This window comes from Physeter macrocephalus, chromosome 19, assembly GCF_002837175.3.
Source record: "Physeter macrocephalus isolate SW-GA chromosome 19, ASM283717v5, whole genome shotgun sequence".
Lineage (NCBI taxonomy): Eukaryota > Metazoa > Chordata > Mammalia > Artiodactyla > Physeteridae > Physeter > Physeter macrocephalus.
The window spans coordinates 67,103,471-67,121,799 of record NC_041232.1 but is presented as its reverse complement, the minus strand read 5'-3'; the positions used below and the strand labels follow the sequence as shown (position 1 = coordinate 67,121,799).

The 18,329-nt window shown below is 37.3% G+C and overlaps 1 protein-coding gene across 1 annotated transcript in view; it reads right to left on the bottom strand.

Moving 5' to 3' along the window:
* The window catches only part of DCC (DCC netrin 1 receptor), a 948,035-nt gene that overhangs the window by 247,528 nt on the left and 682,178 nt on the right, over positions 1–18,329 (bottom strand). Inside the window, exon 16 of the mRNA XM_028479946.1 lies at positions 8,357–8,498. Coding sequence (XP_028335747.1) covers positions 8,357–8,498 — 142 coding nt within the window. The remainder of the gene's footprint in view (positions 1–8,356; positions 8,499–18,329) is intronic.

The following is an 18,329-nucleotide window of genomic DNA, read 5'->3' as shown; positions in this document are numbered from 1 at the left end:
CCAGCCGCTCCGTGGCATGTGGGATCCTCCCAGACTGGGGCACGAACCCGTGTCCCCTGCATCAGCAGGCAGACCCTCAACCACTGCGCCACCAGGGAAGCCCCAATTTACATATTTTGAGTTTAGGCTCTGTCAGTATCATTAATTCAGTTTTGAGTAAAACAAAAGCCTACTAATAGCTTGAATAATAACTTGAAGTAACAATTAGAAGGCAGTTAAAAGACCAACCATTACGTGTTTCCCCTATGAGGCCTCACCTGGCACCCCCCAAGCTACTTATCAGAATACCCCTTCTAACCATATATGGTAGGGTAGCTTTTCATATCTTTCTCTCTATGATATCAGTAGTGAAGCTTTAATACTCTATATAGAGTAATACCTAGGTCAACCTAAAAACCCTGTTAACTTTTGAAATATTATATTTTAGCTTAAACTTTAAAACTTTTGTATTTTATTCTAGAATGTTGCTGTGGAATCTCACTAATAACACCCAGAAATTCTAGATTAAGTATAAGAACATATTTAAAGATATATATAACATTCCAATATTAAAAGAGATCATAATGTCTAGTCAAACGGCCCATCTAATGCTGTACATCCAACTAAGTGGTCCTGTAAATAAAGCAGGGATACTTTTGGAATAAGAAATTCACCAAGGGATGGAATCCACTCCAACAGTTTTGCTTGTTAATAAAAGTTCTTCTTTAGATTGCACTGAATCTGCTTTACTATAGTATTACCTACAGATAAATCTGAGTTTTACACAGTGGGATTAAAAAAAAATTAAATTTCACTTTCAAGATATCTTTACCCAAGCCTTCTGATTCTAAATTCAGTGCCTTCTGTACCAGACCTTTAGCAACAGAATTAAACCTGTGACCCTCTTCTAGTCTAGATAAATGGAGGATGCGGTGATAAGCAAAACCAGAAATTTTGGCTTTTCAGAGTCAGTCAGTACATTACCCTGAATTCTAGGTTTCAAATGTTCCTGCTTTTTTGCTGTGAGGGGTAGTTGGCCAGACAAGTTTTAGATGTTCTGAGAGCTTTTTATTTTTTATTTTTATTTTTTGCGGTACGCGGGCCCCTCACTGTTGTGGCCTCTCGGCTCCGGACGCGCAGGCTCAGCGGCCATGGCTTACGGGCCCAGCCGCTCCGCGGCATGTGGGATCTTCCAGGACCGGGGCACGAATCCGTGTCCCCTGCATCGGCAGGCGGATTCTCAACCACTGCGCCACCAGGGGAGCCCTCTGAGAGCTCTTTGAATCTCAGTTTCTCATATACAGTTATTAGGTAAATAATACCTGCATTTCTACCTTAAATTATTCTTTTGAGAATCAAATGACAAACTGCTTTCAAAAATAATTTATAAAATTAGGCATTTAATAGACATAAAGATAACTAACATTTGCAGATTATTTTCTCACTTGAAACACTCCATTGATGGATGGATGTATGGATGTATGTATGTATGGATGGATGCATTCATTCATTCATTCATTCATTCACTGGAAATGGGATAGAAGGAAACCAGCGTGTAATCAAAAGCTGTTTTGTGTATGTATTTCTCAAAGCTGTTATCTGAGATGTGTTTCCTGAGTTGGGCTAATGGAAATATTAAACAGTATTTCAAAAATAAGTTGGTAGGAAAGTTTTGACTTAATCTCTTCTAAAGTTACTCAGTTTCTCTAGTTGCAAAGTTAATCCTCAATTTTTATTATTCAATAGATATCTCTTTCCATCCCTGCATTATTTCACTATCCCTTTACATACTCACACAACCACCTAGTCATTGCTTATGGTCAACATCATATTACCTACAGTTTAAGAGTTAAGAGTATAGGTTTTCAGTTCAGGCAGAATTAGACTTAAGTTTTTGCTGCACCACTTATTAGCTGCATGACCTTGAAAAACTTACTAGCCCTCTTTCTTTGCCTAAGATTTCTCAACAATAAAATGTGTATATGAATAAAAAATTATTATAAAGATTAAATTTTAAAATAGTTTTATTTTCTTATCATGGATATTTTTCAGCTATATCAAGCTATATACTTAATATGCCAAAAATTGCACATATTAATGTATATATTTTAATGAGTTTGGACATATGTATACATTATGATACCATCACCACAATCAAGATAATAAACCTATCTATCACCTTCAAAAGACTCTTTTGTCCTCTTGCTTTTATTATTTTTTCTTAATGGTAAGAATTCTTGGCATGAGATGACTTCTAAACAAGTTTTTAGGTGCATGATACAGTACTGTTAATTATAGGTACTTATTGTACAGCAGATCTCTAGAACTTATTCATCTTGTATAACTGTCATTTTATACCCGTTGAACAACTCCCCATTTCCTCCTGCCCTTCTCCCCTGGCAACCACCATTCTATTCTCGGTTTCCAAAAGTTTGACTATTTTAGATACCTCATATATGTGGAATCATGTATCTGCCCTTCTGGGACTGACATTTCACTTAGCATAATATCTCCCAGTCCACCCATGTTGCTGCAAATGGCAGGATTTTGTTTTCTATTTTAAGGCTGAATAATATTCCGTTGTATGTATATACCACAGTTTTTTCATCCATTTGTCTGTCGATGGAAATTTGGGTTGTTTCTCTACCTTGGCTATTGCGAATAATGTTGCAATGAATGTGGGAGTGCAGCTATCTCTTTGAGATCTTGATTTCAATTCTTTTGGATATGTACCCAGAAGTGGGATTGGTGGTTCATTGGCAGTTCTATTTTTAACTTTTTGAGGAACCTCCATACTGTTTCCAGCATAGGAGCTGTTGTCAAAGTTGCTATTGCTGTTATTATTGTTATAAATGTTAAAATTGTTTATATCAATGCTCTTTTACAGATTGATACAACAGCCAGAGTCACTCACAATAAAGTGAGCTAAAGATGACAACATTGTATAGTACGAGGAGCACATAACTAGGAATCAGAACGTCTGTGATCTAGTTGGAATCTATATCATTAACTAATGGTACATCTTAGAAATGTCATTCTTCAGACTTCAGTTACCTCTTCTATAAAAAAAGGGCTTTGGATGAGAAGAATTGTGTGTTTTCTGTTTTGTTTGTCAGGGACGTATAGTTCAGTTCTCGTGTGTGTGTGTGTGTGTGTGTGTGTGTGTGTGTGTGTGTGCGCGCCTAGATGCTTCTAAGTACAACTTTATTCTAAAAAGAAGTACGGTATAGGTAGCAATGCTTTTCTTTACTGTAAAAAAAATTCTATTGTTAAAAGCAGATTGTCTTCTGCTTGTTTCTATCCCCAATAATAAGTGCCTTCAAACTCTGTAATTCTTCAGTTCTTTTCTAGTTTCTTAAAACTTATGATCAACAGATGATGTATTATTCAAACAATATAATTTCCCTTTATTCCCCTAATGCTAACCTTGTTATAAAATTGCTGTGCCATTATTTCAATTTTTCAGTCCATAAAACACCAATGCATGTTTACCACTATATTTTTATATTGGCCATGAAGCATGAGAAAACTCTTAAATTCAGTTCCAAACAACCTTCTCTGAAGAGCACTCAAAAATTAAAAACAGCACTTTAAAATTTAGTTGACGTGGGTTTCCACAATAAAATTGATAGCAGTGATTTAAAATCCTTGTTATAACTCTGAGTTACTTTGTTATTACAGATGTCTCATTATCCTAGTAAAAAAACACATACAACAAAAAACAACTGCCTAACAAATAGAAGACTGTAAAAAACAATATTTGAGTCTCTACATCTGAATATTTATACCATCCAAAGGAAGCATGATGGCATTTTCAATTTTCTAACAGCCAAATCAACATATCCAGGTACTTTATAGGTATTGAAAACATGGGGGCAAATCCTGTACATTTTAAAGTGCTGAAGATTCATACAGAAAATCAATTACTTTCGCTTACTACAAAGTGGGTAAGTTACTAAATATATCCTGAGGACAAGTCAAAACCACAGCCAATCAACCAGTGTGTAGTACTTCCTGATTCCTCGATGCTTTGTAGCATGAAAGACATTCCCACTACATCTAGGAATGCAACATGCATTACTAAAGCCAGGACACAGAACTAGGGAGAGGAAGGCAGAGGCTTTGTAAAACTTCTTTTTAATGTTTTAAGAGTATGAGGCTATCCTCTGGGCTTTTGTAATTCTTTATTTCAAATTAAAAATGAAGGCTGTGTGATCTTTTGCAATACATTATCAAGTACAGTTACAAAAATAACTGCTCAGATTATGTCTGCATTCTCAAATTCATTTTATAACAATTGAAATGAAGAAGGACCATTCTGAATAAAGGTTTCAAGTTTGGAGTCCAGATTCCTACAAATCTATAAAGATGGGAAGGGGTATTTGTGCATCATTTCAATAACAATCTAATTAATTCATCCTATTTCTTTGCTTTTGACTGGAATGATATTAAACCAGAGTGAAGATGGGTTATCCTATGCTGATTAGAAGTGTTAATTGCCACATATATTTTAGAGGAATAAAGATATAGGGATGAATTGTTTATTTTTGGATAACTAAAGTTTCATTAGAGGGTATAATTCAAAATGATTGTCCTTGAGAGGAAAAGTAATGAAAGGTGTCTAGTGAGTAGAATACTGTATACTTGGAACATCCAAATATAGCCTTTCCTGGAAATATGGTCTTAACAGATATAATTAGTTTAGGACCTTGAGATGGAATCATCCTGGATTACTACAGAATCTATACCCAACGAATGGTGTCTTTATAAGAAGAGAAATGTAGAGACACACAGAGGAAGTGATGCAGAGACGGAGGCAGAGATCTGAGAGATGCATCTATAAGCTGAGGAATGTCAAGGACTGCCAGCAACCATCAGAGGTTAGAAGACAAACATGGGACATTTTCTGTCAGAGTCTCCAGAAGAAACCAATCCTGCAGACCCCTTAATTTCAGATTTCTGGTTTCTCCTGAACTGAAAAAAAATCTGTTCTTTTAAGCCACCACATTTGTGGTAAATTGTTATGACCCCCCCCAGGACTAATATAGCACCTTTGATAGTAAAAAGGCTAAAACTTGCTGCTCTATATAGTTATCTTTTTAAACAATTTTGCTTTTCGTCGAAAGAAAATCCTAAAATTTGTATATTTAGAGAGTCAAAATTTTGGCTTGATTATATTAAGCTGAATGTGTTAAATTCCATTTGGCAAAAAACCCATAAATACTAAACAATTCATATCAGTAAGGTCATTCTTCATTTATTTTCTTGACCACTTCCTTCTTAGTTGTTCAACGGGCATACAGTTAGTCAGTGGTAGGAAATCTTCAATTTTGGTAATCAAAAGTTATAATATAACATCAGAGTCTTGACACTTTGTTTTTCACTGTACATATGCAGTTAAAATGCATATTTTATTGTTACAAAAGTAAGCAATAATCACTATTAATATTTTGATATTTAGAACATATTATTCTAAATATTTTCTTACGAATTTTTTGGTTTATAAATATGGACTCATGCTTAATACTGCTTTAAAACTGAGTTATTCACTTAACATGCTTGAAATATTTAACATGTAATTTAATAAGTTTACATTACAGTATTCTCAATAGATATACAGTATTCCTTGATATGATTTTGTCTGAATTTTCTAGTTAACTGCCTATAGTTAGATACTTAGGGTCTTTTTTTTTCTTGTTATTTGCTATTAAAGTAACGGTTCAATGAACATGTTTTTACTTCAAAACTTTGCAAAAAGTATGTCTGCCGAATTGGAACAAACTCCTAGAAGTTGGAAACTTGAATCATACATTTATGAATACACACACATACATCTGTATATAACACAAATCTCCACATTGCTTTCCAGAAAGATCCTAGAAACTTTCTGTCCCACAAGTAGTATATGAGAGTTCATGTTTCTTTTGTACACTTTCCAAAACAGTGTATCATCATTCATTTTTATCTTTATTACTTTAATCAAAGGAAAATGCTAACTCATTTTTGTTTTAATTTGCATTTCTCTGCTAATGAGATTGAACATTTTATTATGCTTGTTGGCTATTTATAGTTCTGTAAATTGAATATCCAGTCCTTAGTTTTTCTATTGGAATGCTCATATTTTAATTAATTATTTTATTAAAAAGTTTATTTTATATATATATACATATATATATTTTTTTTATTATTATTTTTTTGTGTGACGCGGGCGCCTCTCACTGGTGTGGCCTCTCTCGTTGTTTTATTAAAAAGTTTATTTTATATATATATACATATATATATTTTTTTTATTATTATTTTTTTGTGTGGTACGCGGGCCTCTCACTGTTGTGGCCTCTCTCGTTGCGGAGCACAGGCTCCGGAAGGACAGGCTCAGCGGCCATGGCTCACGGGTCTAGCCGCTCCGCGGCATGTGGGATCTTCCTGGACCAGGGCACGAACCCGTGTCCCCTGCATCGGCAGGCGGACTCTCAACCACTGCGCCACCAGGGAAGCCCCTATTTTATATTTTTAATATTTTTCATTTGAGAAGGAAAAGCAATGATTAAAAAAAGTTTCAGGGCTTCAAATGCCAATATCTATTAAAATACAAGGTTTGGATTAAATTATTCTTAGAGCCTCTTCTTCTATTCAAATATTAACTCTTAGGAATTATACTAAAATTTTTAAAGCAAGATTTTTCAATTTTGGTGATTTATTTTAAAGTAAACTATGTACATGTTGTACCAAATACTCCAGTGAGCAAATATGCCTCACTTCAATTATTTTTACCTTCTTTCCATCATTTTATCCAGGAAAAAGACAGGATCTTGGCTTTCCTTAAGCTTTTTAAATGGAATGGTAGAGTGCCATAACTTCCGCTTAGATTCAATAATACCTTCCTAGGAGATTTTGTCCAGATATAAAACAGGTAATGTGATTTTTGGTAATCTATTTTGGAAGCACTGTCACAATCACATTAACATTTTATAGGCATAAGAGGCAAAACCTAAAGGGAAAAACCAGGTTTCTATCAAGTCTCATATTGTAGGCTGAGCAAGTAGCTTAAATTATGTGTGTGTTTTATGATTTCAGATGGAAATTTACTGAGTACCTCATACAGAGAAAGGAATAAATAAGGAGTTACTTTCCTTTATTCTCACCTGCTATGATAGTTCACTTTATCCATTTTCTGTAAGTTATGATTTTTAATTTGCATGTTGTCATGCAGCCAGTTTATGTGCCATGACACATATGCTCAACATGACCCACCAGTTTTTGCCATGAGCCACTGCCATATGCCTTGCTTTCCAAACCCTTAGTTCATGCTCTCTTTGGTACTATACAGCCCCAAATGCTGCTGCTACCCTAGACCAAGCCATCACCACATAAAGTGCTGAGGACAAGGAGAGAATTCCATGTTTGTGCATTTACCGGAAGTGCTGGCTTCCCAGGGGGCCGGCAGGAGGTACAAAACAGTTAACAACCTGCTGGTGGGCTTACTTTGACCAATGACAGACAAGAGAGAAACTGTTCATGCTTCCTATCCAGCCATCCTCTGTGGGCCGCAGTAGTTCAATTAGCTTCTCTAGTGATACCTTACCAAGGCCAAGCAAGCTCTGGGCTTGTTCTAAACTTGGGGCCAGCTCAATAATATGTCATCATTATTTGATTTATTTTCCTCCCTGGCTCATTTTCCTTGTTCCCTCACTCTTGCTTTCCTGGGCTTGCACCCCAAATGCATTAACTTGAAAGCCTGACTCACTCTCTGTTTTCCAGGAACTGGACTGACATGTATTAATGATTCCAATAGTTAAAGGAAATATATGATTATTAATCTTATAAAATAAAAAAAATATCTAAGTACTACATGGAAACTGGGTCCAGTTTTCAGAGAGAATTTTGACCCACTATGAGTTCCACCAACATTGCTACGTAAGTGAATTTACTTTTTTATTTACGGAAAGTAATAATTGTTCTCTTTATTCCCCAAACTACCCCTCTCTCCATTTTCCAACTTCATTCTCACTCCTGGAGTTTGAGGGAACGGGGCTCAAAATGACTTAAACTTGGAACCATTTGATTACACGACTTTTAAAAGTTATTAAACAGTTAAAAATGATTTGACAACAGAAGTTGTCGAACCAGTAATACTAAGAAACTAATATGGATAAAAATTCAATGATACGTTTATTAAAGTGATGATCCAGAAGCAAAACATGCAGTGAAAGCATTACAGGGAATATCAAGTTAAAAATATAAAGGTTATTCTCGTTCAGACCAGTACATGCCATTTACAGGGGAAAAAATGGTAAGTTGTTTACCAGAAAAAAACATTTTGTTGCTGAGGCATTTAATTCATCAAAACCTTCCAAGACCACACCATGTGAACACTGACCTGTGAACAGGTACCAGAGGTTGTTTGGCTCCAGTGTTTCCACCTCACCCCTGCGGGTCGTCTTTCTGTGTCGAATTTTATAGCCGGTAATAAATCCATTTTGTGTTCCTGGTGGAGGAGGCAGCCAGCTTACTTTGATACTCTGTAAAATAATAGATGTAAATTAAAAGATTGGAGAAAGGAAGGACAACAGGATAGGGTCAAAGAATTGACACAAACATAAGTGCAAATAAGGCAGAGATGCAAAAAGTGTTAGGGATTACCCCTTAGAACCAAATTAAACCCATTCTTACAACTATATGCCTGATTTTGACAAATTTACACAATTCATTTGGTTGATTACATGCATTATCATCTCTCCTTCGTAAATGCCACTAAAATGACAGTAAAATATTCTAAATGGTATAAACCCATAAGGAATAGATAATAGGACTCTAGTGGATGAGAGAGGTTAACAAATTTTTTGAAGGTGCACATGAGGAAAAGTGTGACTGAGCCAAAGGAGAGAGATGAAACCTAAATAGCTCCTTAAGAGATATTAAAGGAAACAAAGTGATTGGCATGACCAAATTCAGGGAAGACTAGAAATTGTTACTTCCTAAATACCTTACAAAGCAGGACAGTTATGTTTCTGAGACAGAAGATGGATTGAAAGTCCTACCACATTCTGCAAAAACCAGTCTGCTAACACTCCCTGATCTTGGAGTAGCTGGAAGCTGCATTCTCCAGGGATATTGAAACAGAAGCCACAAATTCAGGGACACCAGGCACAGGAGAGAATAGAGATGAGGGCAAGGGTTGTTAAGTCAATGACATAAGACACTCAAGTCTTCTTCCTTCAACTGATACCCAGAGCAATGGCAACCAGGTGTACACTTCCCAGCCAGAATATCAGATAATTGTTCTCTAGACAAAATTTAGAAGAATAAGAGAAAAGAACAGATAGGTTCCTGGTCAATCCCCCAACAGTGAGGAGTCTACTTTATAACTTCCACTCGTGCACTAGAGTTTGCATTTCATAATCACCTTTTTAGTACTGCATTTTTATGTAAACTGGTAATTTAAGACCATCAGACATTGAAAACAAAGCCTTCGGCATAACATACAGAGAGAAAAACACATAAGAGCATAATGGCACTTGAAGGAAACAGCATTAGTGTAAGGAAAAAGGATCCAAAGAACTGTCATTAATACCCTAATAATCAAAGAGAAGATACTGCATCCATAAATAGAACAAAACATAAGAAAAATAAAAGATTTTTAAAAAGCTTATGACATTTATAATTTGGTTGCACAAATTAAATATTCAATAGATAGATTAGAAGATAAATTAATAGACACCTTCCAAAATTCATTGGGGAAAAAAGAGAATCAAAGGAAATTGGAGAGAAAAGATAAGAAATCAGAGGTTTAGTTCATAATTTCTGACACCCAAATAGTAAGATGAGAGAATGAAGGAACAGGAAAAATAAAAGGCAGTCAATTAGAAAAAACAAAACAAACCAAAACAAAAAACAAAAAAATCCTCCTCCCCAATAAAAACTTTGCAGAACTGGAAGACTTGAGAGCCCATTCTGAAAGGGATTATGGAACATCTAACATAATAAATGAAAAGAACCACATTAAAGCATATTACGTGAAACACGAGAGCCTCATGGGGGAGGGAAGATCCAAAAGCTTCCAGAATGAAGAAAAAAAAAAAAAAAAGAAGAAGAAAAAGGGTACATAAAACATAATCAGGAATAAGAATAGCATCAGATTTCTCAAAAACATTTAATGTTTGAAAACATTTAAACCTAGAATTCCATGTCAAGCCAAATAAATTATGATGTATGAGGAAACTATAACACAAGCATAAGAACATACACTTGCATAAGTATAGGGATATTTCAGATATGAGTGGCCTCAAAGATATCCATCTGTGTACCCTTTATCAGGAGGTTAATGACGGTATGCTCAAGGAAAATCAGAGTGCAAACTAAGGAAGAAAAAGATTTGAAATCCAACAGAGATCCAATACAGAAAGAGAAATATGGAATTCTCAAAAGATAGTGAGGAAAATAGCAATATGCTATAAGATTGGATTTGATAAGACACCAGACTCAAAAAAGTACGTACTGCATAATTCCACTGATATGAGAAATTCAAGAATAGATAAAACTAATCTACAGTAATACAAATCAGAAAAGTGGTTGCCTATGGCAACTTCACTGGAGGATTGATTGGATATGGGTACAAAGAGACTTTTTGGGGTAATAAAACTGCATCTTAGTTCATGTCTGTTACACGGGTGGATACAATTGTCAAAACACATTGCTATGGGCTGAATTTTGCCCCCTGCCCTCCAAAACCCCAAATTCATATATTGATATCCTAATGCCCAGTACTTCAGAATGTGATTGAGGGCTTTAAAATGGGCAATGAAGGTTAGATGAGGTCATTAGTGTGGGCACTAATCCAATATGACTGGTATCATTATAAGAAAAGGAGATTAGAACAGACACACACTGAGGAAGACCATGTGAAGACACTGGAGGAAGACAGCCATCTATAAGTCAAGGAGAGAGAACTCAGAAGAAACAACTCTGCCAACACCTTGATCTTGGACTTCTAGCCTTCAGAACTGTGAGAGAATAAATACCTGTGATTTAAGCCACCCAGTCTGTGGAATTTGTTACGACAGCCCTAACAAGCGGATACACACATGGAACTGAACACCTGAGATTTCTACATTTCACTTCAATTATTGGGTTGGCCAAATTTTAAGTAAAAATAAGACATTTTTTCATTTTCACCAAAAACTTTATTGAACAACATATTCATTAACTGAACGAACTTTTGGACCAACCCAATAATTACACCTTGACCAAAGAAAAAGAATGAATAGAAGGAAAATGAGGAAGAGGAGAAGGAAGGGAAAAGGAAGAAGATTGGGGGAGGGAAATTGGATGGATGTGTGCCAGAGGGCTGCATCCTGACATAACAATAGGTCAGTAAATGATTTGTAAAACTGGTGAACTAGAGTTAGGGAATTAAGGGACATTGAAAGCATATTACTGAGAAACATAAAGGTACATTCCAGGAAAGAAATAACAACTAAAAGTGATGGATATGGGAGTCCAAAGGGAATGAGAACAGGTTTGGAGAGGGACAGCTTTTTGTTATAAGCCTAATTGGTACTATTTAACTTTAAAAATATATACATGAATAATAATACTTTGATGAAATTTTACATTCATTTTTTAAAAATAAACGCACAGAGTTGTTCTTTTGAGAACAACTGAGAAATAAATGACTGTCAGAAAGAGGCTGAACACGATGTCAAGGAATGGACTTCTTCTGAGCTCTTTTTTTTTTTTTTTTTTTTTTTTTTGCGGTACACCGGCCTCTCACTGTTGTGGCCTCTCCCGCTGCGGAGCACAGGCTCCGGACGCGCAGGCTCAGCGGCCATGGCTCAAGGGCCCAGCCGCTCCGCGGCATGTGGGATCCTCCCAGACCGGGGCGCGAACCCGGTTCCCCTGCATCGGCAGGCGGACGCGCAACCACTGCGCCACCAGGGAAGCCCCTTCTTCTGAGCTCTTAGCCCACAACTCAAGGCCACTTTGACATTGTTTCGATTATGTGGGTGTAGCAGAGGCAGAGCAGTGTTCTCCAGGGAGACGGGGTTTTGAGACCCTTCTTCCAGATCTGCTACAAATTAGCTAGCTCTCTACAAATGATTAAATTTCTGTAAAAGGATTTAAGAAACCATCTAAAGGCACAGTTATTTGCTCAGCATTTAAAAAAATTTCAAAGAACATGCCAACTCTAGTCATTTCTCATCATCTGCAGTAGTTATTTTCTGTAAAGGCACTGCAAACACTGAATTTGGGAATATTGTAATCTTGTTCCTAGGGAAAATACAGGTTTAGGTTCTTGTGAGACTTTGGTCACAACATTTTTGTCAACTCATCAATACATCACCTTGTTTTATACATGTTCCTGTTTAAAGGCACCTTACTTAATATCATTGTTGATTCATTAACATCGAACTCATGGCCCACCGTACTATAATGCATGTCTGCATGGACTTTATTTAATATATGTATTTCTCCTTAAGGTATATCACAGTTTTTTTGCACTTAGGAACACGAGACAACACTTGAGCTCTACACTTGGGGACCATTGTAAACAGCAAAATCGCCAACAGAAAGCAAAAAAAAAAAAAAAAAAAAAAAAGGGGGGGGGGAGGGCAAAAAATGTATTCTATTTGGGCATTTATTTGACCACAAAAGGGACCCTTGGTTACAATATGAGAACTGAAACAAGAAAACAGAGCATCTCCTTGTTCAGCCTCAGCTGCGAACATGTGCTCCCGGAGACTCAAAGTTTTCACTGTTCCACATGTGCACAAGTCTGCAAATGACTGTAAAGATACTGTGGGTATTGATTTGGGGATACAAATAAATTTTAGCAGGTAGGTGAATTTGCACATATAGACTCTACAAATAATAAGGATCAAATATAATTATATAATAAACATAGTTTAATAATTTTAGAGGAACTTAGCTAAATAAAATTAATCTGATTATTTAAGTTGTTAGAATATACTTGAAAGAGTATGGCACTACTGAGATCATTTACTTCACCCCCATTGCCCTTTAAATGTGAGGAGCTAAGCACCACTCTTATTAATACTTGTTAATGCTTTTTTTTGCATTTACTCTAGACCTGGAAATGGTCTAGGCACTGCACATATCTATGTGAGCTATGATTTTACCCTCACAGTGACCCAGTGAGTTAAGTCTGTCTTTATGCCCTTTGTACAATCATGTCAAGTAACTTGAAACCATGTGGCAGTGAGTGATAGAGGCAGGACATGAACTGAGATAATATTCCAGTTTGAAGCTGGCATTCTTTCCTATTTAATGTTGCCTCTCATGGGAGTTCCAAAGGCTGAGAGTCTAATTCATTCAGTTATTAGTCATTCAAAATATATTAACTATATCTCTGCTGTGTTGCAAGCGCTGTGTTTGAGACTATGGAAACACTCAAATGAATCATGATAGTACATTCATTCTGGCTGAGGAAACAGAGACATAAACTCATAATGAAAACAAACTGCTAAATGCTAGAATAGATCATCCCAGAAGATACAATGGAAATATAATAGAGGGAGAGATTAATTCTGTGTCATGTGGTCAAAAAAGATTTGACAAGGAGCCCATCCTTCAAGTGTGAATAGGACTTCAAGGAGGTGATAAATAAGATATTTAAGACAGAGTAAATATCAAGAGCAAGTTCAAGGTGTCATGACAGTGTAGAGCCTCTTTAAGTAAAGGTCAAGTAATTGCGCAGTGGCTACAGTAAACGGGACACGTAGGACAACGTAATGCAAAGGCAGATGGAAAAAAAAATCAGTACTTTTAGGCCATGCTATGGAAACATATGGTTAGGTCAATGTGCTCATTTAAGAGAGACAAGCTAATAAATAAAATAACAATACACTGTACTCGGCACCCAAAGAATGCACAGCCTTAAATATGCATGCACCCACATGCACGCACACATACATACACCTCATCTCCCCCCTCCACACATGCACATACATGCCCATGCGTGGATGTGCTCTTTGCTTTTAAGTGTTTAGACACTAGTAAAGAAAACCAGATTGAATGACTACCTTATATTTATACTCCACTACACATCTTGTTTTTAGTTTTCAATGCTTCAAGATAGTCATGGCCGATATTTTCACCATTTTACAATTTTATAAAGGAGGTAATTGAGGCACAGAGTTAAATGAATAGGCAGAAGTCACCTTGTATCATCACAGGGCGATTATCAGACTACTGAGTCTAATGTCCTTTTTATTATTTCATACTAAAATAAATAATCAGAGCAACTACTTGGAAATTCTGTTCACCTAAATTCTCCTATCAAAATATTCTTAAAACTGAATTTAAGTAATTAGTTTTTAATACGTCCAATAGGCCTTCCCATTAGTAGCCCTTGGCAAATCAAGAAGGGTCATTTTCTAAGGACTACAAGCTTGTTTTTTTAAAGACAAATTTAAATTTAAACAGAAAATTTAAAGAAAAATGAAGGTCTTAGACCAAGAGGAAAACCTTATGAGTTAATGCTTTGTTATAACTTTGCTGAGTGACCTCTCATGTCTTATAAGTGACCTCAATCTCAATGCACATATTGAAAATGGGAGAATAATTGTGCTTAGTATGTCTACCAAATGATTGTCAATCACTTGATAAGCCTGGAGATTTTAATTGTATTAATGATTACATGAACAAAACTTAGTTTTTGACAGATAATAATTTTTCTTTATCATATTTGAGGACTTCCAGTGATTGCATAAATTATTCCCACATGACCAATACCTTAATATCAATGCCTGGCAGCAATTAATGAATAGAATCAGGTATATGCTCTGCATGCCTGGAGGTAAACCCCTCAATGGTTATTATTCATCTTTGGAAGTAATTTCATCATTTTTATTCATCTTCATATGTGGGTAGCAGCTAAATTTATTAGCATCTTTTACGCTTTCTCATTGATTTCAAGCAATCAGAAGCAGATTGCAAAGATCAAATAGATTCTGTGCAGGTTTTTCTGCAGATGATATGGCAGGATGTCCCAAATTATATAGTACTTTGAAATTATTTATTTATTTGTTTATTTTTTTGTGGTATGCGTGCCTCCCTCTGCTGTGGCCTCTCCCGTTGCGGAGCACAGGCTCTGCACGCGCAGGCCCAGCGGCCATGGCTCACGGGCCCAGCTGCTCCGCGGCATGTGGGATCCTCCCAGACCGGGGCGCGAACCCGGTTCCCCTGCATCGGCAGGCGGACGCGCAACCACTGCGCCACCAGGGAAGCCCCAGTACTTTGAAATTAAATGGACGTGTTCAGTAACTTTTTCTTATTCAGTGGTATAATGTATCTTATTTTCTCGATGAGACTTATACTGTCATGCTCAGTGGCTTAGATTCTATTGCCCATCCCTTCACCAAGCCACCTAAAGCTGTCACAACCTAGTCTTCATGGGCAAGCCTGGTAATGATTTTTATTAAAAGTACTTAACACATGTCCCTGACTTTTGAAAAATCAATTCTAGTAGCTGTGACTTACTTTTGGCCCTTTCATTACTTGAGAGCGAGAAAGTAACCCTTTTCCAGTGTTGCAGTGTTTTATCTTGAATCAAGGATTAATTTCATTTTTTTTCAGATTTGGCAAAAAAAGAAGAACTGCAAAACTTAACGTCTCCAAATCCCTCCATCCCCTCTTTGGTTACCACAAAAATGAATTTGTTTAAAAATAAGCATGGTGGAGAGCAGTTAGGTTTATTGAGAAAGGATCTCGTTGGTCATTATTTCCTAACTGTCTGAGATACCCCTATCCAATTTGGTGATGTGGTATTATCCTTCTCATGGGCTACAATAATCCACTCCTTAATTCTTCCTTTACTCTAGATGTGTATAAATAGTAACTAAGAAAACAGAAGAAAACATTAATAAGCTCACTACCCCACCCTCATTTTTTTTTTTTTCAGAAGCCACATTTCATAAACTTCTGTTTTTAGTTCCACATATCACATTGCACACTTACATCTTGCCTTATTCTCTCTACGGTGAATTGCAGGGGAAGACCAGCCCCTCTTAAAACATTCAGTTACTGTAGTAGAGAGTCTTGTTTTTTTTTTTTCCCCAATTGAGTAATTATTTATTGAGGATCTGCTTAGTGGGTCAACAACAAAAAGACACATTGTAAACCAAAGTTAATACAAGATTTCAGTCATCAAATGCCTATTTCATGAAGGACACTGTACGAGGGTGGGTATGCAATGATGGATAAGACAAATGGACAGTTCTTGAGGATCCCAGTCTGATGAAGATTGGACAAGGAGTCTGGCCTCAAGGTGGGCCTGGCTAAGAGCAGAGATGGATCAAAGCTCTATTTCTTGGAAATGGGTGTGATACACCAAGGATGATAAAAAGGCTACAAAGCAAGAATTTCTGCTGAGACTTTGAAAGGCCTAAGTGACAAGTTTGGAATAAGGCCTTAATCACCAGGATACAGTCTAGATTTGAGCTGATAATGAATATCTTTCAGAGTTTTGAGAAGAGGAGTCATATTGATTGAGGACATATATTTTGACACCATACAATCACTAAGCAGCTGATAATGCATTATAATTTTTGAGAGTAAAGTACCATTACTCTTGTTTTACATAAGAGATTAAGAAGCCTGCCTAAGGTCTTATAACTAAAGCGTGACAAAGCCCGGATTTGAACTCCGTTCTATATTAAATCCAAACCCAGAGCTTTTGAGCATTATACTGGAGTGCCTTCAGCGAAGCTGTAGTCTCAGAATCTCCTGGCAGTCCACCATCTACCTTTTTAATAGATTTAATGCCCTGGGAGAGGCTTTTTTTTTTTTCCCCCCTAGCGGTTTTATCGAGATAGCATTCCCATAGAAGGGAACTAGAGGGCACCATTTGAAAGAAGATCCTTGCAGCAAATAAGAATATTTTGGTTGAAACACAGCAGAAATCTAAGGATTCTGACACTTAACTGAAAGTCAGTTTTAGACTCTGCCCCTTATTTCTCTTCCGTATTTTTGGGAACTTGTGGAATCTCACTTGAAGAATGAAATATGCTTTCAGTACTCATGAGGCTCTACAGATTTTATTAAAAAGAGCCCATCAGCACTTTTTTTTTTTTTTTTTTTGCGGTACGCGGGCCTCTCACTGCTGTGAGCCCCTCCCGTCGCGGAGCACAGGCTCCGGACACGCAGGCTCAGCGGCCACGGCTCACGGGCCCAGCCGCTCCGCGGCACGTGGGATCTTCCCGGACCGGGGCGCGAACCCGTGTCCCCTGCATCGGCAGGCGGACTCTCAACCACTGCGCCACCAGGGAAGCCCTCCATCAGCACTTCTAAAAAACCTGTTTTCATTGTGTCCCCCACGCATTATTGACATCCCCTCTGCCACTGCCCTAATTCAGAACATAATTTACCATCGCCCAGAATACAGCCATAGCTAAGTAATTGACCCTCATGCCTCCAGTGTCACACATGTTCACATCCATGTCAGTCATCTTCCTTACCAGTGAATGAGCCACTAAAGCTCTCTGAGCCCAAGTTTTCTCATATGCATTATGAACTAATAACAGGGCCAGCCTCAAAGGCTCGTGGCACAGATTAAGAAAGTCAGTGTGAACGCGCTTAGACGTCCCATCAGAGTGCTGGTGCACAATAATCATGCAGTAAATTGTAAATATCAATACTTTAAGGGAGGAAAGAGGAAAGGAAAAAGAGAGGGCAAGACAGCAAGAGATTAAGAGATAACGAAGCAGAGAATAAAGAAAGGCAAAAGGCAACAAGGGTAGGAAGGAGAATCAAGAAGTACCATGTACAGGAACAATGCTTAGAACGTGGACTACCTATTTGTGTGCTGACTCAACAATTTTTCTTCTGGAAACCAAAAGGGGCACCGAGAGGGATAAATTAGCTAGCAACACTTTTTAAACTCCTTTTCTTCCATGAATATTTATTGAGAAATTTACTCTGTAAAATATAAGTCAAATTTCTTGCTGTAGCCAGTAGAACCTTTAGGTGTGGGTAGTAGAGACCTTGGAAAAGGGTGGAGACTAAAGGAAGGCAGAAAAGTGAAGAGAAGCAATATCTATTTTTGGAGGTAGACTTGCCAGCCCTTGGTGATTTATCGACTGTCAAGTGTAAAGGAGGAAAAGTCATCACGAATGACTCCTAGGTTTCTGGCAGAAGCAACTTGGTAGATGATAATGCATTTACTGTGATAAGGTTGTCTGAAAAATAATCTACTTTCAAAAAGAGTTCACTGGGGCTTCCCTGGTGGCGCAGTGGTTGAGAGTCCGCCTGCCGATGCAGGGGACGCGGGTTCGCGCCCCGGTCCGGGAGGATCCCACGTGCCGCGGAGCGGCTGGGCCCGTGAGCCGTGGCCG